This window comes from Cucurbita pepo, chromosome LG01 (genome assembly GCF_002806865.2).
Source record: "Cucurbita pepo subsp. pepo cultivar mu-cu-16 chromosome LG01, ASM280686v2, whole genome shotgun sequence".
Lineage (NCBI taxonomy): Eukaryota > Viridiplantae > Streptophyta > Magnoliopsida > Cucurbitales > Cucurbitaceae > Cucurbita > Cucurbita pepo.
This window is the reverse complement of record NC_036638.1, coordinates 2,857,987-2,877,750: the sequence shown is the minus strand read 5'-3', so window position 1 is coordinate 2,877,750 and position 19,764 is coordinate 2,857,987. Positions and strand designations below refer to the sequence as shown.

General features: G+C 37.7%; 4 protein-coding genes and 2 non-coding genes across 11 annotated transcripts; 1 reads left to right on the top strand and 5 right to left on the bottom strand.

Annotated features, from left to right (window-relative positions):
* Positions 1-429: 429 nt before the first annotated feature.
* Positions 430-3,407, bottom strand: LOC111797135. Its single transcript, XM_023680052.1, has 4 exons — positions 2,941-3,407; positions 1,253-1,471; positions 997-1,022; positions 430-918 (listed from the first exon to the last, which is right to left on the bottom strand). Exons 1-4 carry the CDS (start codon positions 3,286-3,288, stop codon positions 690-692), a joined length of 822 nt encoding a protein of 273 aa, XP_023535820.1. The 5' UTR covers positions 3,289-3,407; the 3' UTR covers positions 430-689.
* Positions 3,408-3,948: 541 nt separating this feature from the next.
* Positions 3,949-9,222, bottom strand: LOC111801735 (UDP-glycosyltransferase 79B6-like). 3 transcript variants are annotated; one of them, XM_023685871.1, is made up of 5 exons: positions 9,022-9,222; positions 7,164-8,707; positions 7,036-7,081; positions 5,428-6,094; positions 3,949-4,910 (listed from the first exon to the last, which is right to left on the bottom strand). In XM_023685871.1, exons 3-5 carry the CDS (start codon positions 7,066-7,068, stop codon positions 4,087-4,089), a joined length of 1,524 nt encoding a protein of 507 aa, XP_023541639.1. In that variant the 5' UTR covers positions 7,069-7,081; positions 7,164-8,707; positions 9,022-9,222; the 3' UTR covers positions 3,949-4,086. The 3 variants fall into 3 exon arrangements, with proteins under 3 accessions (XP_023541639.1, XP_023541648.1, XP_023541631.1); XM_023685880.1 differs by having other exon boundaries at positions 7,164-7,320; XM_023685863.1 differs by having other exon boundaries at positions 7,164-9,222.
* A 2,216-nt stretch (positions 9,223-11,438) lies between these two features.
* On the bottom strand, positions 11,439-11,511 carry TRNAR-UCU. Its single transcript has one exon. It is a non-coding gene; the product is annotated as a tRNA-Arg (tRNA).
* Positions 11,512-11,682: 171 nt separating this feature from the next.
* On the bottom strand, positions 11,683-11,755 carry TRNAR-UCU. Its single transcript has one exon. It is a non-coding gene; the product is annotated as a tRNA-Arg (tRNA).
* Positions 11,756-13,257: 1,502 nt separating this feature from the next.
* On the top strand, positions 13,258-15,428 carry LOC111803201 (protein CUP-SHAPED COTYLEDON 2-like). The gene is made up of 3 exons (XM_023687506.1): positions 13,258-13,438; positions 13,937-14,223; positions 14,904-15,428. Exons 1-3 carry the CDS (start codon positions 13,258-13,260, stop codon positions 15,402-15,404), a joined length of 969 nt encoding a protein of 322 aa, XP_023543274.1. The 3' UTR covers positions 15,405-15,428.
* On the bottom strand, positions 15,308-19,622 carry LOC111811761 (putative RNA-binding protein YlmH). 4 transcript variants are annotated; one of them, XR_002817629.1, is made up of 11 exons: positions 19,430-19,622; positions 18,975-19,078; positions 18,600-18,731; positions 18,436-18,508; positions 18,192-18,298; positions 17,667-17,735; positions 17,442-17,506; positions 17,265-17,363; positions 16,619-16,718; positions 16,368-16,525; positions 15,308-15,428 (listed from the first exon to the last, which is right to left on the bottom strand). XR_002817629.1 is itself a non-coding variant. In XM_023698827.1 (10 exons), exons 1-10 carry the CDS (start codon positions 19,584-19,586, stop codon positions 16,463-16,465), a joined length of 969 nt encoding a protein of 322 aa, XP_023554595.1. In that variant the 5' UTR covers positions 19,587-19,622; the 3' UTR covers positions 16,240-16,462. The 4 variants fall into 4 exon arrangements, 2 of the variants coding, with proteins under 2 accessions (XP_023554595.1, XP_023554736.1); XR_002817618.1 differs by lacking the exon at positions 15,308-15,428 and adding an exon at positions 15,797-16,238; XM_023698827.1 differs by lacking the exon at positions 15,308-15,428 and having other exon boundaries at positions 16,240-16,525.
* Between the last annotated feature and the right edge of the window lie 142 nt (positions 19,623-19,764).

The following is a 19,764-nucleotide window of genomic DNA, read 5'->3' as shown; positions in this document are numbered from 1 at the left end:
GGTGCCATCAATGGAATTTGAGTGTCAGGTTTGACTAAGTATGATGGTCAAATTGGTTCTTTCCAAAGTTCAAAACTAAAACTTTTAAAATATGGGTCACTTTTTGGTGTTTGGTGCAACTGCAATCTTAAGAGTGTCTCGGCTTTGGATAAAGTAGTGATTCATAAATGAACCGAGATCATTTTCAAATGAAAGCAATCCTAGAGATATGATGGTTAAAAAAGGTTTAAAAGAACAAGTTACTACCTCTACCAACAAGGTTCACCTTCTTTTAAGCAACCTAGAAATTTTCTTAAGAAGAATGTGAGTGAATGCTCAATAAACTCGTGTTGACCTATGGAGATAGTCCTCTCTTAGCAATACTTTGACTCAAGTAGATAACGTAGCCATGTAGTAGGGGGATGCAAAGGAAAGTCGGGAGGTCGTCAGTTGCTAAAATACATTGTTCATCCATAGTTTAGTGTCAGCAGAGCATTAATATATTGTGCAGATTGCTGCCTAATCATAGACTATATTTTCTCTGTGTATATACCCATATAATAATAATCACAGATGACAGAGAGCTACTCAAAATGAAGAAGATGATACTAAAAATGCACTATCAATCAAAGCAGATAGCATTCACAAATGGCAACCAAAACAGCCAAAATCTTACCCATGCGGATTCTCTTCCATCACTGCAAGTTACTTCAACTTTGATCATCTTTGCTGCTGCTTGATTCGGTGCCATCGAGGGTCGTTTCAACGGTTGAGTTCGGCGAGCTAACTTGCTTATCACCTTTAGTTGCAGGTTCTTTATCTTCAGAACCTTCTTCCATGACAGAGTTTAATGCCAACTGACCAGAGTAAAGGAATAAACCAACAGCATTGATTCCGAAAACAAATGTCGCGAGGTAGCATATTCCATTCACGATAGTTCTGCAAATACGAGATAAGAATCGGTCGCTAATGTTTCATCTAACTTCAAGATATGTTAGAACAAGGCGAGGAAGTTACCTTATCGTTATCGTCAGCTGTCGAACCTAAAAGAACAGAAAAGTAGCAGAACATCAATCCACAAAGGTTTCAAATTTTCTTGTTTGTTATTGGTGCAATTTACAAGATATTAATCCAATAGTTCTCTTAGTGAAAAACAAGCAACACTTGTTCAACTATTTCTAGCTCAAATCATATTACCATTAGCTGTCCAGATCAGAAATGACAACGAAATAATCGAAACATATATAAGGATGAAGTAACCACAAGAGCATACCGAGAAGTTATCGGACACAGTCTGTCGGTTCAGAGCAGCTTCAATGGTAGTGGTGAACTTATATAAGATCAATGCAATAACACCGGCTGCTATAGCTCCCAAGAATGTTTGTATGGGTGAAGGTTTAGACTTTGATTCAATTGGACCTGTACTAATTGCTTTCAAGCTCTCCATTGCTTCCTCCTTTAGAGATTTCTTTACTCCAGCAGACCTGAATTTCTAAAATGGGCACAAAAAGTCATAGAACTTCCAATTGTTATATGGGAACAAAAGAAATCAATTCAAAGAACCATCATGTTCATAAAAAGAAAGCAGCCCAGCAAATGATTATTACATTGGAATTATAGTGAAAGATAGAACTCCAAAGTGAACGCTTAGAGGACAAAGATGAATATTGTTTTTTCCAAATCTAAGACAGTTCCATTCAAACATTCTCTGATTCACCCTCACCGCCAAATCTTACAGCCAACATATTATGATTCCAGAATCTAAATATATCCTTCAAAGATGTTTCAACATTGAGGCATGAACAGTCCATATAATTAGTAAATCTCTACCATAATCAATTGTCTCCCATCCAATATTTTCAACTTCTTCTTAACTGATGTGACTTCCTTGAGGGAAAAAAAGAGGCCGGAAGACATAAACAGTCCAAACCCACCAATAGTAGATATTGTCTGTTTTCGTCCGTTACATATCGTCGTCAGCCTCATGGTTTTAGAACGCGTTTGTTAGGGAGAAGTTTCCACACCCTTGTAAAAAACAATGTTTTGTTCTCCTCTCCAACCGATGTGAGATCTCACAATCCACCCCTCTTTGGGGCCCAACGTACTTATTGGCACACCGCTCGGTGCGTAACTTTGATACCATTTGTAATAACCCAAACTCACCACTAGCAAATATTGTTCGCTTTGGCCTACTACGTAACGCCGACAACCTCACAGTTTAGAAACGTGTTTGTTAGGAAGAGGTTTCCATACCCTTGTAAAAAATGTTTCGTTCCCCTCTACAACCGATGTGGGATCTCACAATTAACCCCCCTTCAAGGCCCAGCGTCCTCGCTGGCACACCGCTCAGTGTCTAGCTCTAATACCATTTGTAACAGCCCAAGCTCACTACTAGCAGATATTGTCCGCTTTGACCCGTTACATATCGGCGTCAGCCTCACAATTTGGAAACGCGTTTGTTAGGGAGAGGTTTCCACACCCTTATAAAAATGCTTCATTCCCCTCTACAACTGACGTGGGATCTCACAACTACCATAGTCAATTGTCCCCATCCAATATTTCAGCTTCTTCGTAACTGATATGACTTCCTTGAGGGTCAAAAAAGAGGCCGGAAGACAATGCAGATGAACAAACAGCTCCTATATCTAGGTAGCCATGGCCAGCCACCACTTCAAATGAATTTTGCATGTTCATCTAACTACTCTACTAGGCACTAGACTAAGAATACATAAGACCCCAATTACATCATAACAAATTTGATACCGAGTTGAACCCTATAGTGAACAACTTAGAAACCGCAGGCAGTTTCTATGAAGACTTTCTTCAAACACATGGCGTGCAAAAAAACAAGGCAAAGGAATAAGAAAGCAGCAGAACCCCAATTCATTCCTAGACTAAAACAATCACAAAACGTGTATTCCAAAGAGTCAAAACTTAAAAAAGAAATGCAGTAAAGGGTACCAGCTCTTTAACCCGCTTGGCACGGCGGCGAAGGGAGCGAAAGAGGAAGACGGAGATAGCCCCAGTAAGGAGAACACTGGTAGCGACTTGGATAGAAGAAGGGTCATCAGTGGTAGCAAAAATGGTGGATGGGAGTTCAATTGGGCCATCGTCGGCGGCGGCGGCGGCGGAGAGTTCAGAGAATTGGGGGAAGCAGAAGCATTGCTGAGTTCGGAGGGGGAGAACAGAGGGGGAGGTAATGGGTCGGTGGAGAGTGGAGAAGGGCGGAGGAGAGAGAAGGAGACTGTGGGTTAGAGAGAGAGAGAGAGGGAAATTGGAGGAGGAGAGAAGGTTGATGGTGTGCAACATTTGAGGAGGGTTAATGGATATGGCGCCTGGAATTTGATGGGTTTGGGAGACTGCAACTATGGAGAGACTGGATTCCCAAAGATTTCATCATTTCCCCCCCAACCTATCCATCCACTACCATCCACTTCATTCTCCTAAAGATTTTTTTTTTTCTAAATTAATAAAAAAATTAAAAATTAAAAATTTATATCCGTCTCAAAAATATTCATAATTTTTTTAAAATTAATTAATTTATTTAAAAATTTAATGAGTATTTTTGAACCGCATTCCTGAGCAATGGATAATCAAATCCGCTACACCCACCAGTAGCCCCTTTTTCTCCTCGTGGTGATGTGGCAAGCAAATCCGCTACACCCACCAATAGCCCCTTTTTCTCCTCGTGGTGATGTGGCAAGCAGTGCCAAACAAAATGCACCCGCTACTGCTCGCGACTCCACTGGAGAATATGAGCCTCAAATCTATGGCGACTCCACCGGAGAATATGAGCCTCAAATCTATGGTGTTTAGCTTCTCACCTGACTTATAGATATTTTTAAATTTTTTTTTATTAATTTAGTCATTTTTTTAAAATTGACCTCTTTCTTATATATATAATCTCGTAAATAGGGTAATAATAAATAAATAAATAAGAAATTCATTTAATTTTCTGAACCACATCTAACTAGAAAAATAAAGAATAAAAATAAAAAGAGATTAAAAAACAAAAACTCTAAAACTTAGACCGCTATGAACTGGAAACTATACAAATTAAACGTCTCGACCCTCGGATTCGAGCCAAATGAGCCAAATGGGTGCGTTCTAGGTCCAACCATTTTGCAAATCATTGACAAAATTGTGAATATAAGCATCCATGAAGCCAGGGTTAGTCAAAATGTGGTTCCATTTTTTATGGTTTTTCTTGACCATTTCACCAACGCCACCTGCTTCCACAAGCATCACTGACTCAATGGCTTCCCTCACACTTTGGCTCGTGAACTTCCCATCCTCTTCCCTCTTCTTCACTTCCACGCCCACTTGGAGCTCTTGAGCCAGCAGCCTTGCGTTCAATATTTGGTCACCAAGGCTCGGAATCAGCACAATTTGAGGGTCACTCATCAATGACTCCCACATCGAACCGAACCCACAATGGCTCACAAAGCAACCAACCGATGGGTGCTTTAGAATTAATGGCTGCTGAACCCAACCGCCATAAATGGCTCCTCTTTCTCTCACCCTTTCTTCGAACCCTTCTGGTAGTGCTTCTTCAATGGAGTTTGACCCTGTTGGTGGCTTTAGAGCTACCAAAAATGGCAGCCTAGTTTGTTCTATTCCCAACACAAGTTCTTGGAGTTGGTCCTTTTCTAAGGTTAATTGGCTTCCAAATGCGCAGAAAATTACTGTTTTTGGTTCGAATTGGTCGAGCCATTTCTCCCATTTTTCGTCCAAACACGATGTTGTTGGTGTCGTTGTTGTCGTCGTCTTGTTTGGTGTTGCCATGAGTGGCCCGGTTAGTAATAGCTTCTTTTGGAATTGCTTTGCTAAGTAGCTGCAGAAATTGCCTTCGATTTCTTCGCATGTTCGTATTGCTATTGCGTCGCTGTTCCTGTATGACGTCATTAGTCTCTCGTGAAACGTTATACCTCCTGAAAATATAAATAGATGGATTTTAAATTTGACATGATATAACAATCAATTTAAGTATAGCTCCTTCAATTTTATTCTTAAAATTTTATTTAATATTATATCATCTGAATTATTAAAATTTCAAAGAAGTACTATCACAAGTTAGTGTGAAAGTGGGATGAATATAAATGCTCAGATAAATTATTGGCTCAGGTTGGCTCGTAATAAATGCTCTGATAAATTATTGGCTCATGTTAGATTGTAATTTCTAGATCCAATGTCCATTATTGCTCGCAGGGCACGTCCCTATCGGGTGGAACTCTCTAGTATGGATGCATTTTATCACCCCACAGTTTCAAGAGATCTCTTAGCCTCGTTCATCTCGGGGCAAGAGCGCTCGATCGAGCTCTTTTTTTGGTACAAAAGAACCAAATTTGAAACCCATTTGAAATTTCAAAAGTCGAATTAAACTAAAACTAAATTTAATCAAAGATCAAAGGTATATAATTTTACTCATTAAAAATTAGGAACAAATACCTTCGCCGAACGGCATGGACAAGAAGAGCAGCGACCGCGCTTCACGGCAGCCACGGAGGACGACGGTGGACGACGGATAACCAGGCGGCGGCTTCCTAAGCTCCTCCTCCGTAATCGGGTCATCAACGGTCACCCTTCTTCCCGGATAAGCAATAACAGCAATCGACGCAGCACTGACAACAGTAAAACTAACCGATTTGATCCGCAGGGGCGCAGCGATTTCAGGGACCCAATACGCAAAATCATAGAAAACGACATCAGGGCAGGCAGAACAGAGGATCTCCGCCACCTGCGGCCGAGTCATGTCGAAAGCAGAGGCGAGCAAGGGGGTAAGAGAAATGGGTATATCAGAGGCGGTTTCCGTCGCCGGAGGGAGGCCGGAGACATGGGGAACCGTCAAAAAATGGAAGGAGATGAGATTTGGGTGAAGATTTAGATTTTGTAAAAGAGGGAGCGCTTTGGAGGGCAAAAGGAAGGTGATTTTGTGGCCTCTGGCGGCGAGCTCGTTGGAGATATGAAGAAATGGAGTCATGTGGCCGGCGGCAAACCATGGGAACATGGCAATATGGAGCTTTGATAATTGGGTTTCTGCCATTTTGTTTGTTCTTGCCGTTTCTGATTTGTGGAATTGCAGGGGAAATATATATGCAACAACTTGCACGTGGTCCTACAACAGGAAATTATAAATTAAGTCCGTTAAGTCTGTGATTCTTATAAGGATGTAAAAATCTATCTGTAATAAACGTGTTTTAAAATTACGAGACTAACGACAATACGTGTTTTAAAATCACGAGACTAACAACAATACGTAACGGGTTAAGTGATGACCTTAGACTTGGGCTATTACACACGACCATAGAAGTAATGGAAAAGAAAAAATTAGGTAGGGCGTATTGATTAGGTGGGGCATGCATCATAAATGTAAGATGTCATCAACAAAATCCAGAGTAATCTTTTTTTACCCGTTAAGACACAAACCCTTCGGTTTGGATAATGAGGTATGTCAATAATTATTGTACACGTTCTAGACACTTTAAACGAGCATCATTATTGAAAAGATCTTTCAATAAGATAGGCGGTTGTTTGGCATAATAAATAAACATATACCTATAGTAATTTAAAACAAAAATAATAATATAGGTTGAAAAGTGAATTATAGCAAACGTTTTTATAAGCCCAACACTCTAATTAAGGTAAGATTCATGGAATAGTGACAAAATAACAAAAAGTGGTTTCAAAATTGTCTTTGAATGACATTCATAGGTAAAATGTCATTAGCAATTGTTGTTCGAGAAGGAGAACAAATTTAGATTCCAATAAAGTGATGGTCCCTCTACAAACTTTCTAAAACGATCAATTTACTCCAATTGCACACCTAACGTTCTCCCAACAATCAGATGTCTCGTAGCATTCTCTACACTAAATGTTGCACATCGAACATTCTCGTAATATCAACAAGACTTTTATTTCAACAATTCTTGATATGAAACCTCACTGTCTTTGTCCCGTTCTTATTTATATGACATGCGTACATAGTATCACAATAATTACATTTGGCTTTAGGTTTATCTTCACTACAATCATATATTTAGCAAAGTGATCTCGTACCGTAGGTCTATCCTTGGGTGGTGGTGGCTGCATCTTTGCTTTTGAACTAACAAAAACATGTAAAATAAAAATGTTGATTAGAAGATTATAAGAGTGGTTGGAATCAAATATAAAGTTCTTGAACTAACCGTATGGAGTATGGACTATGAAGATGTAGCTCAATCCAACTTCAAGGCAGGGATGTACTAGCTCGTGAACAACTCAATTGAAACGATAAGCGAACACGCCCAAACTGAAGATTGTGGTCGACTTCAAGAATATATAACTAGTTGAAATGAACTAGACCTGAATTGAGCAATTTGATCGAGTTTTTTAGTTTAGCCTCCACCCCTAATCTCTATGTTCTAGCCAACTAAACACACTATGATCAAGTCATGTTCATATGACATGTCCTCATGTCCATGCTGTCGTATTCATTTTTGGTAAGGTGTCACATCTGAATTGAGTCATAGCCAGTGCAGTATTGAAGAAGACATGCAGTACCTTTCACCAACCAGTGTTCCAAATAATCCAACTCGAGTAAAATTGTTAAAACAAAGGGGTCCTACAACTTTTAACTGAGGCTCAGAACGTTCAAGACAGCTCAATCAAAGGAATTCATACCGTACAATTCCTCTAAGAGATTACATCCCAAAAGATAGTAATTTGAAGATCCTCCACAGTCCATTTATTCCGATTTGATCCAAATTCATTCAAAAGAATATTTTTTTGTCAAATCAGAGAGGATGTTTAGACCACCAGTGCAGTATTGAAAAGAACATACCAGTGCAGAGTTAGTCGAGAGGCCACTTGTGCTTGGAGACGAGTGAACGTTCACTTCATGGTCATTGTGAAGGGAATCATTAGAGACTTAATTACTAATGCGGTCTCTTAGGGAGAGGTTTCCACACCAATGCTTCGTTCCCCTCTCCACCGATGTGGGATCTCACAATCCACCCCTTCAAGACCCAGCGTACTCACTAGCACTCGTTTCCCTCTCTAATCGATGTGGGATCTCACAGTACATCCTCCTTCGGGACATAGCGTCCTTGTTGGCACTCGTTCCTCTCTCCAATTGATGTGGGATCTCACAATCCACCTCCTTCGGCCCAGCATCCTCATTGGCACACTGCCCGGTGTCTACCCGCCTTCGAAGCTCAGCATTCTCACTAGCACACCACCCGATGTCTAGCTTTGATATCATTTGTAACGTCACTAATCTTATCCATTTCATGCCCAAATCAGATGCAAGTTCAACATAACAGATACTAAGGATCAAGTTTACACAGCAATCACTCATTGGGTCACAGATACCACAAGTTAACAGGATTATGCTGATATAAACCAGTCACTACATCTTAATAAACTCATTCAACAAGCAGTTACACCGAGAAAATACTTTTCCAATCACCAAATCCCATGTTCTGTGAGCAACTCCTAGTCCTCAAAAGTAACAAAACTACAACTATAGAAGCTGAAGCAGGATAAACTGTACGAGTTTATTAAAAATAAAGGCCATTCAAGTTTTAACAATTACATACATGTAACCATCTTAAGAAGCTAAAGCTAACAAACATATGAAGAGTATTAATAATTTCAACCGTTCAGCATCATCAATACTCTTAATCAGATCGACTAATACCTATTTTGATTTCTCTGCACCATATTTGTATATCTTCTTCCTTCAATGAGTCTAGGAGAAAGATTTCCAAAATAAAAAAGAAAGGAATTCAGAATTAAACCTCAAGGGAGAATCTACAGGAAAAAAGAGCCTCGATCGCTACACTCATTCTCGATCGATTACCACTCTGCTTCAATGACGAAGAAACAGATCCGGAGGACATCGCACGACAAAAATCACAAATAGAATTGACGACACAAACAACGTCCTAAACTTACGGTCTAGCAAAACTCAAAGAAACCTCAACTTCATCAAATTATCATTCCAACGAGACAAATACGGGGGCATTCAAACATTAACACAAAGCAGTAGGGAAAGGAACTCACCAATTGATAACCAATACGGATCTATCTAGAAAACGAACCCTAGAAATCATTTAGAGAGCTTTCCGGCTGCTCTCGTAAAATCTCCCCGAGTCGCCATGAAAATTGAAGGTCGAGCTTCAACATTTGCGTTCATATTTCTGTGATATTTTCCCTCTCAGAGAGAGAACTTCATACTGAAATTTCTCGTATACAGAGAGACTGAGCCAGTGGGCCGTGGGCTTCTTGGCGCGTGTTTCTATTTTTTTTTTAATTAAAAAATAGTTTTTAAAATTTAGTCAATATTTTCTTAAAAATTAAAATTTTATCAAAATATATAAACAAAAATTTTAATTTTCAAAAAAATATAGGGACGAGTTTGTAATTTAACATTAATTAATTAATTTATTTAATAAATCTTAAACTTTTTAACTTTATGTAATTATTATCTAATTTTATTAATTTATGTTTTTAAAATTTATAGAGAAGATAACTCAATAAATATAATTTTTAAATTTATTGAAATTAAATTGGAACACGATTAAAAAAAATTAAATTTTATAGGCTAAATTTCTAATTTAATTCATTTTTTTAGTAATTTAGATTATTTAATCAACTTAATTTATATTAGGGCTCTAATAAACGGAGTATTCAGCCAAGAAGCTCAAAACCCCACCTTGGCTCGAGCTGACCTATAGGGCATGCACTTTGCAAATTCACAGCTCAACGAGTCATTAGGGGGAAATCGTGGGTCAACCCTCATATCAATAGTTTATGATAACGCTATTAGAAGTAATTCGATCCTCGATCCTCTAAACCTAAAAGCTTGTTACATTTTTACCTCGTTGCCTCGAGTATTAAAGTGCGTGTGACAAGCACGACACCGATATGCAGTCTCCTTTATTTTATAAGCCGCTGTGAATTTACAGTTCAATAAGGTGCAGATCGAGCGCATTAGCTTCGTTACGCTTCCCGAAAAAACTAAAGAAAATCTCATATCTTTTCATTCCATCATCCATTTTACAACAACATTCAACAATATTCCCATTGAATTAGCTTTTCATTTGGCCTAAAACCCTAAAAAGGAATCATATCAGTGAACCAAATAATTACATTGATGGGAAGCTTCACAAGGGTGATTGAGAAACTTATAAGTATTGCAACACACACACAGCAAGGGCAAATGCAGCTCAAAAGGGACCTACCCAAATCATCAAAAACCATACAAACATTAATCAAAATCGTATCGAACCAACAAAAATGCAAGATAAAACCCTAATCGTAGACACGAAGAACGGGAGGATGCATTTCGAGTAAATTAGGGTTTGTTTTTTTTCGTGTTTGTGTTTCTCGACATGATGTCGAACCAACAAAAATGCAAGATAAAACCCTAATTGTAGACACGAAAAACGGGAGCATGCATTCAAACCAACAAAAATGCTAAAACCCTAATCGTAGACGACGAAGAACGGGAGCATGCATTTCGAGAAAATTAGGGTTTGTTTTTGTTCGTGTTTGTGTTTCTCGACATGATATCAGAACGAAAAATTGAAAAAACGGGTTAGAATAGAACGATAACGAAAAAGAAAAGAAACTTACAAAAAGATGAAAAGAAGAGAACCAATGAAGGAGAGAGATAAGGAAAGAAGGGCAAATGGTAGGCCTATCAAGAACCCTAATGGCCTGCAACATGCCATAGTTTTAGAGATGAAAAGATTAGAAATTTCAGGTCATGGCATGCTTCCATTGATTTCAATGTTCTTGGTTTAGGGTTTCTTCAAACTCTCTTTGTTTGGATGATATCAAAAGGTGAGCCATTTTGGGAGGGAGGATCCATGGTGTAGCTAATTAAGAGAAATAGGAAAAAGAGGTTATGTTGTAATACCCTCTATCTATCTCTATTTCTCCCCCTTTTTCTCCCTTGCTATCCATTTTGTATTTGAGTCGACAAAATTTGAACGGGAGATATTTTTCGATCAGATATTGTCATTTTAGGGAACGTTTATTTTGGGTTTGTTTTTGTTTTTAACTACTCGTTGGTATAGATGGATCAAGAGAAGATATACAGATGTAACGTGCGTGTGTCAGTAGAAAGACTTTCCTTGACACATAATGCATCCACTGAAAGTAACTTGTAAGTATCTGAAAAGTGCCTAAATTTTAACATATCTTAAACTGTGTTAGGACCGATGCACCTATTGAAAATGTATCAACCTTGATACATAATTTTCTTTATTTCCATCCCGATTAGTAGACTCGAGCCCAACAATCGCCAGATTAGAAGTCATATGCATTTATCCATTAAAGCCATGGGCACTAAATACACACACCCAATGGGAATCGCCAGACTCGAACCCACATCGCCCAATTAGAAGTCAAATGTCTTATCCATTAGGCCATTAAACTATTAACTCCAAAAAATTTAAAAAAAAAAAAAAATACACGCCCAATGGGACTCGAACCCACAATTGCCTGATTAGAAGTCAGATGCCTTATCCATTAGGCCATAGGCGCTTCCACCAAGTAATCAATTAGCTACATGCTTTAAGCTATTAACTCCAATATTTTTTTTAAAAAAGTAAAATCATAAAGGAAAAAAAATAATAATAATGACACACACGCCCAGTGGGATTCGAACCTAATCCCAAAATATGAGAGAAGATAAAAATAATAATAATAATAACACACGCCCAGTGGGACTCGAACCCACACTCGCCTGATTAGAAGTCAGACGCCTTATCCATTAGGCCATGGGCGCCAATTGCTTTCACAAATTTTTCTAAATTATTATTAATTTTTAATAATATTTTTCAATCCCTATATTTAATCAAATCTTTATTCGTACTCGAACACATTTTTAGAAAATTAATACAATAACTTAGGTTAACATTTTTTCAAATATCTAAAGATATGTTCGAGGTTTAAAGAAACAAAAACTAGCTTCAATAAAATTTTAATGTCGTGTGTATTCATAAAGTGGTTCGATCTAATGTACCATGATCGAAAGTTTAATCCAAATAAGTGGTTCAATTGTGATCTAACCCAACAAAAATCAAAGAATAGGATTAATACTCGAGATTGAACCAAAAGTCCATGTTTAATAGCTCAACCCAAGTCCGAATAAGGGACCATGAAATCCAGACTCGGTGTACACTATCTCCATGACCAAACAGAAGCATTTAGATACACATACAAGATGCTGTGAAATTGATCATAAGGCAGAAACAAATTCTGTGTTTTTTTTTTTTTTTTTTTAAGGAAATTCCCAATTATTATTGGGCCCCACGATCAGAAATGTCTGAAGATCGTAGCCGTACAGTTATTATGCACACAGTTCATCTGCGGGACAGAGTAGTCAGGGCTGTATCTGATCCGGACTCATTTATTTCAAATAAATAATAATAATAATAACAATAACAATAATAAAGCTCCGGTGATAACTTCGGCCATTACGCGCCGTAGCACAGCCGCAGAAGAGTAAAAGTCAGCCGTCTATGGCCGTCATGTATATTCTCACAAAATCGGGGTCGATTACCGAACTAAAGATATCCATTTAATTAGCAAAGGTAATAACTCGTACCAAATTTTATAAGAAATTTTCGTTTAAAACGAAGAATAGGAAATAACACAGAGAGTAATTTTTCCTATTAGCTAAATGGGGCTAAGAACAGAATTGTATTCTCATCCACGTGCTCACCTGAGAAGTAGGACGGATATTTGGCAAGGTCGAGGACGAGGATGGAAAAAAAAAATCTCTCCTCGTCCCCATTTAGCTCAACGAGAGATATCTTTATCTCGTCCCTCACATTTACTATTTTAAAAACAATTTCTCAGTCTAAATGGGAAAAAGATTCAGAAATAAATGAAAATTTTCGTGATATTAAAAGCTAATTCTATGATGTCGCGATCTTTTTTTGTGACAGACAATCACTTTTAATATCATATGTTGACCGACGTTGACTTTTAATGTCCTACCTTAATCTACATTACAACCTAATTATTATCGTAGACGACATACAAAACGAGATTGTTATTGTATCTCACCATTATATTACGGACATGGTAATATATGACAACCAATTTTGACTCGTATAATTTTTAAAAAAACATTTAATATATATATATATATATATATATCTGAAAAATAAATGGATAAAAGCATGGCGACTTTAGGGTATAAAGTGTTGAATTATCAACTTCATTTCTCTGTCATTCCCTAAACCTCTCTCTCTCTCTCTAGCTATACTCCGATCAACCACCATGGACGGCAGCGTCCACCGGAGCTCGAACAACGGGTACCTAGCGCCGGGGTTCCGGTTCCACCCGACGGACGAAGAGCTGATAGCTCATTACCTTTTGAAGAAGGTGTTGGACTCCCATTTCTCATCACCCGCCATAGCCTATGTCGACCTCAACAAGTCCGAGCCTTGGGACCTCCCTGGTCAGCTCTTTTATTCTCTTTCTAGCATTTTTCTTCCTAAATTTTCAATGATAGACCGTTATTTTTTGATTATTTATATTTTAACATGACATCATAGTCATCAAATCTAAGCATAATGTACGCAAGTACTTTAATTTTATTTTAAAAAATAGAGAGAATTACCAAACTGGTTAATTATTAAAAAATTTAAGGATGTGATTGTAAAATTTCGAAATTTAAAGGGTTAATTGTAGATAAAATAAAAGGTTCAAGGACGAGATTGCAATAAATATTTAAATTTTAAAAATTATAGTTTCTTTGGGTAGTCTATTTAATTATTTTTTTTTAATCATGATTTTTATCTATTTGAATTATTAATCAAATTTATTTTTAAAAAACTACTTTATTTGAGCTTCAATTATAAAAATATTCGTAAAAATAAATAAAAAAATAAAAAAAAAATATTTTTAAATATAGTAATTAAAAAAAGAAAGTCTTACTAAGAGAGAGGAATTACAGAGAAAGCAGTAATGGGAGAGAAAGAGTGGTATTTCTTCAGCCTACGAGACCGGAAGTACCCAACCGGCCTGAGAACGAACCGGGCGACGGAGGCCGGCTACTGGAAGGCCACCGGAAAAGACAGAGAAATAACCAGCTCTAAAACAAACTCCGTCGTCGGGATGAAGAAGACCCTCGTCTTTTACACCGGCAGGGCTCCGAAAGGCCAAAAAACCCATTGGGTTATGCATGAGTTTCGCCTCGCCGGAAAGTTCGCTTACCATTTTCTCTCCGCCGCCTCTTCCAAGGTTCCTCTCTTTTCCTCTCTCTCTCTCCCCTTTGTTTTTGGTTGAAGACGACGGCGGCCACCAGTCGCCGTCGACGTTGATCCTTAAATTAATTCTTTATATATATATATTAATAAATAATGGTATAGTAGGTGAAATAATTAAAGATTTATTATAAATATTTCAGTACATTTATTATAATTTATACACACATTATTTGGATGGAGGACCAATTTCAATGGAGAGGTTTTAATATTTTGAGAATAATTATAATTTCATAAATGAAATTTATGTTTATGTCCCTTCCCATTCAATTTTGGTATGAACAAGGTGGGAATCTCCGTTTAAATGGAGAACGAGGGAGGGAGTGAGGAGAAAATTCTCTTCTTTAGCTAAATGGGAACGGGAATGAGGATTATTTCCTATCCCCGTCCTTGATCCCGACCCCTATTCCCGCCCCAATAGCCTTTTATTAGTGATTTTTTCATTTTTTTAATAGATATTATATTATAAAAAAAATAGAAATTATCTATTAAATAATGGTGACAAAAATAAATAGATAATTTTGTGAAAATGAAGAATGAAATAGGAGGCAAAGATTGAATTAGAACAGTTCGGTGTTCATATTATAAAGTTTGGCATCACATTTATGACCGTAAACTTTACTAAATAGTAACGCACATGTAAAATATGAAACGCAGGATGAATGGGTGATATCCAGAGTTTTCAAGAAAACCAGCGCCGCCATGCACGGCGGCGTGATGAAGAAAACTCGCCGTGATCCCGAACCCACTTCCCCTTCCTCGGTGTCTCTGCCTCCTCTTCTCGATTCATCTCCCTACCTCTCCGCTGCTGCCGACACCAGTATCAGCACCTCTGCCTTCGCCAACCGCGAAGGCAGCTCTCTCGACGATCAAAGGGAGCACGAGCTGCACGTGACCTGTTTCTCCACCAACAACCTGAGCTACCCCGCCGCAAGCTTCCCGGCTGGTGGCGGTCCTAATCTGTCCGTCTCGGCCTTCCCGAACCTTCGGAGCATCCAGGAGAATCTGCAGGCGCCGTTCTTCTCCCCTGTGAGTCCGCCGCTGGTTCATCTCCTCTCCGGTGCCGCTGACGTGGATGGGTGCGGTGGTGCTCCGTCGCCGGAGGATTCGAGGACTATCGGTTCCGCCGATTTGGGTGCGTATATGTGGACCTTCTGAGAATTTCTCTCTAATCTGATGAAACTAAAAATATATATCTTTATATCAAAATTTGTGGACAATGAAAACAAACAGCTCTTTTTGAATTATTATTTTGATGAAAATTTATGAAAATCCTGAAGGCTGATATTTGAAAATTAACTATTGATTGAAATACGAGTAGGAATTTTGATTAAAAAAACCTAAAATTCGATTGAAATTATTTGACAATAGCTTTATCTTAACAATACCCTTGTTGCATAGTTTTCGTACATGAAAGTAAGAAATTGTGGGACTTCAAATCAGAGAGATGAACGAACTATTTCTTACAACGGTGTGAAAACCTCTCCTAACAAACACGTTTTAAAACTATGAGACTGATAGTAATACGTAACGGGTCAAAGCAGACAATATTTGTTAGCAGTGGGCTTAAGTTGTTACAAATGATATCAAAGCCAAACATCCGGCAGTGTTTCAACGCTGGCCTCCAAGAAGGTGAATTGTGAAAACTCATCGGTTGGAGAGGGGAATGAAACATTCCTTTTAAGGGTGTGGAAACTTCTCTCTAACAGACATGTTTTAAAACTGTGAGATAGACATGTTTTAAAACTGTGAGACTCATGGAATTCGTAACATGTCAAAACGGACAATTTCTGCCAAACTTAACCCTAAGAAACTGTTCACTCAGCAAGTTTCCCCTCTGTTCTTTTAAGTCTAAAATGCCAGTTATTCACTTTTCAAGTACTGGAAGTAAAGCAAATAACAGACACTCCATACACCATTTCAGCATCAAATTTCAGTTTGGATCATTAGGTACTCCTTTGAACAACTATTCAACTGTGTTCAAATCACTACCTGAAACCAAAAGTTTAAGATTTTCATTGAGATTTGTGTCTATTTGGTTAATAAATTACAAATGGATGAATGGGCGTTCTGATTTTAACATGTACAATTAGATTAATGTCATGTTGAACAATGACTTACTTTAATTATTCTCATGCTTCCTTGATGTTCGACCTCGAGGGAGATTCTGACAATCTTTACCCAGTTCAACTCCGAACGATCCAATACGCCAGAGCTTACACGTACTTGATAAGCTCGATGGCGAATTTTCCCTTCTTGGTAGGATTTATTTCGCCAATCTGAATACGAGGAAAACAACCAGAAGTCAGAAATGCTAAGCTCGAAAAACTAAGTGCAACTAGTTTTGGTTTCTACTGAATTGAGAATCTCACCTTTAGTCTCCCTTTCCCACTAACAGAAACAATATCACCAGTCTTTAGTATGGTTCCATTTTTAGTAATCGTCGTCCAATTGACACGTACATCACCGCCACTGCTCATGTAACAATTTCAGGTTCATATACTTTCACAAAAGAAATAGGAGATAAGACATTGCAATACCCTATTTCCTAGAAACTTTGACAAAGTTGTCTGTTATTATACATTACCATATGATGGCACCATTTAACTATCTACTTGTACTTTAAAATGATGCCTGAAATTTCAGAGTAATTAAAGTCAAACAGGCAAATGAGCAAAAGGTGTAAACCTATGGATTAAGTCAACTCTATTCCGCTAGTAAAAATAGGTAACAAGGGAGAAGCACGATGGCGTAAGGATTCAACAATGCATAAACTTTGTCATAAGTCTTTCCTATTCTTTTCCGGGTTTGGAACCTATAAAATAGTTCTTCAAATTGATCACTCAAAAAACTCGAAACCCTTTTCTTGGATCATTATGATACTTTCCAAGAATGAAATTCTGAAGGAACAGTGCAATTATTTTTGTTCAATAATATACAAAAATAGATAATTGATTCATTCCATGCTAGAAATTATCACAATGTGGAAAATTAATAGGTTAGTAGAAGCCTGTGTACCTGATGAAATCCACTAGTTTAGACCGTGAAATCTTGAATCCAGCACTTGCTAGAGCATCAACCCTAAGAGATGCCTCAATGGTTTTAAATGTCTTAGTCCTGTAAATGAAATAAGAAAATACTACATTAAAATAAACATGGAAACCAATATGAAATGTTATTGATATAACTTCATACTTCGGTGGTTCATAATCGAGATCTGTCAACGGAATCCTCGTACAAGAAACCGTGACATTGCCAACCTGAAATTAAGAATGCCAAAACATATAAAGAGATCAATGAAGCAAATTTAAAAATAGTTTGAATTGCTCTGTTAGACCATGCAGGGTAAACATATTTCCATTCTCATGTTAATTTCTGTATGATCGTGTTAGAAGCAACCGCCAAAGATAACGACACTACCTTGCGCAGTGATGATACAAGGAAGTCGACGAGTTCTGGAACAATAACTACTTGAGCTCCCTTCTCTTCCTGCAAGGTATAAGAGAATAAAATAAATCTGGCCCATGATAGCTTTATCACAGTCTTTTATTGAAAACCTAAAAAATTTACACAAACCTAAATTGAATCTTTTGCAAAAAGTTTTGCTCCACACGGAGAGATTGAAAGATAAATTTTATCAGTTTTGATCAAAATTCTGAACATAGTCAGGAGGCAGCAAGAGCATGATAACCCAAAACACAATTTTACCATCAATTTTTGGGATTTGCCAAAGAAATTTTTACCTTCTCAGCATAAAACTAATGCACAGATGACCAAAGTGAAACACATTTATGATACTTATCGAGTTACAAATTCAAACAGTCCTTATAAGAACACAAATCCGTAAAGTGAAACCAACAATAGCAATACGCACGAAGCATCAAATGTGCAGTAAGAATAAGAACAAACAGTTTTAATTCTACTAAATAGCGGACATACTAATACCTGGAGTATGATATCACCAAGCTTTTCCCTAGCAATGCCTGTGCCAAGAATTGCTCCAAGGAAGTCCCCATGTGTGCAGGTGTGAAACACAAAATTTCCTGTGATACNAAATTAATAAAATCTGTTGAATAAAAATAAGAGAAACAAAAAAAACCCTTAAAACGAAGGAACGACCAAAGAACAACGGATTTTACTCGAAAGCTCAATTAAAATGCACTGATGTGAAAGAATAAAGAACAATACCTCAATGCCGAAACGATGTCTGGATCACTTGTTAGTTCATCAGCATGCCCAACAGAAATCCGACAGCGCTCTGCCTAAACATTTTGCCAACTTGAAAGAAGTGTGGTATCAGCAATAGATCTTAGAATCATAAACACAATCCCCAACTGAAAAAACATAACACACCTCTGGATATCCTCCCTGCGCTATTGCTTTCACGTCAGCTAGTTTTTGAATGGCTAGCATCGACTCTTTCACCACAGGTGGAGTGAGAAAGTTTGTATGGAGAACTTCTCGTCTTGATAACGAACGTTTGGCCTAAACGAAACCAAAAAGAGCGAAGAACCAGAATCATCCCTCACTTTCTACTTTTTATATGAGCTTCATCAACATAAAAGGGGAAGAAAAAGGACTGCCTGTTTCCCTTTAATTTTCTAGAAACTTGAAGATCCAACCTTCTTAAATCTTTGCAGATGGATAAAAAAGACGACGAACAATAAACTTGTAAGGCTCTAGTCTTAAATACTAACATGTCAGTGAAAGTTTTTCAGGATTCAATACCATAACAAGAATATGTTTCACATCTACAATAACACCTTTATCTCCAACTCCATTGAGTAAAACATCAATGTCTCCCTTTACAGCTTGCACTAATTGGCACATTCCTGAAACGAAATTGCGACAATGAACAACTTACAAATATTGAAAAATTTAAGCAACAACACTTGGGTTAACATCCAGGATTTCATCAAGAAGAACTAAAACAGAGTACTTTCATCTATTTCATGTACAATACATTCGAAATCAAAATTTAGCTAATAAAAGACAAGTTTATAAACGGAAAATGAATTCCAATTGATACGCAATACAAAACTCATTATCTCCTGAACTAATTGATCGATTATTTTGATCATAGCAGCAATCACAGTGCAATTCAAGGACAAATCCGCTCACTAAACAATACTAATTCACACTTTTCTCTAAGAACAATCAATAGATAAGAAGCGAATCGAAACCTGAGGCGCCAAGAGGAGAAGATGGAGAAGAGGGAAACCGGGCCTCGTGGAATGAGACCTTGCTGAGATTAACAGCAAGGGGAGTTCGGAAACTGGAAGATAGAGTTGCTCTTCTTAGGCTCCACAGAGCTCCAATGCTCGCAGTCGCTGCGGCCATGGTCAGTGCGTATCGTCGTGAACACCGGCGGCAGATTTTCCAATATATAATTTTACATTTATTATTTCTCAATTAAAAGAAAATCCTCAATTATACAAATTTTTATTATTTTATTATTATTTTTCTTGCAATGGGTCAATTATCTTTCTATAGCACCCAATATGCTTACAGGCCCAAA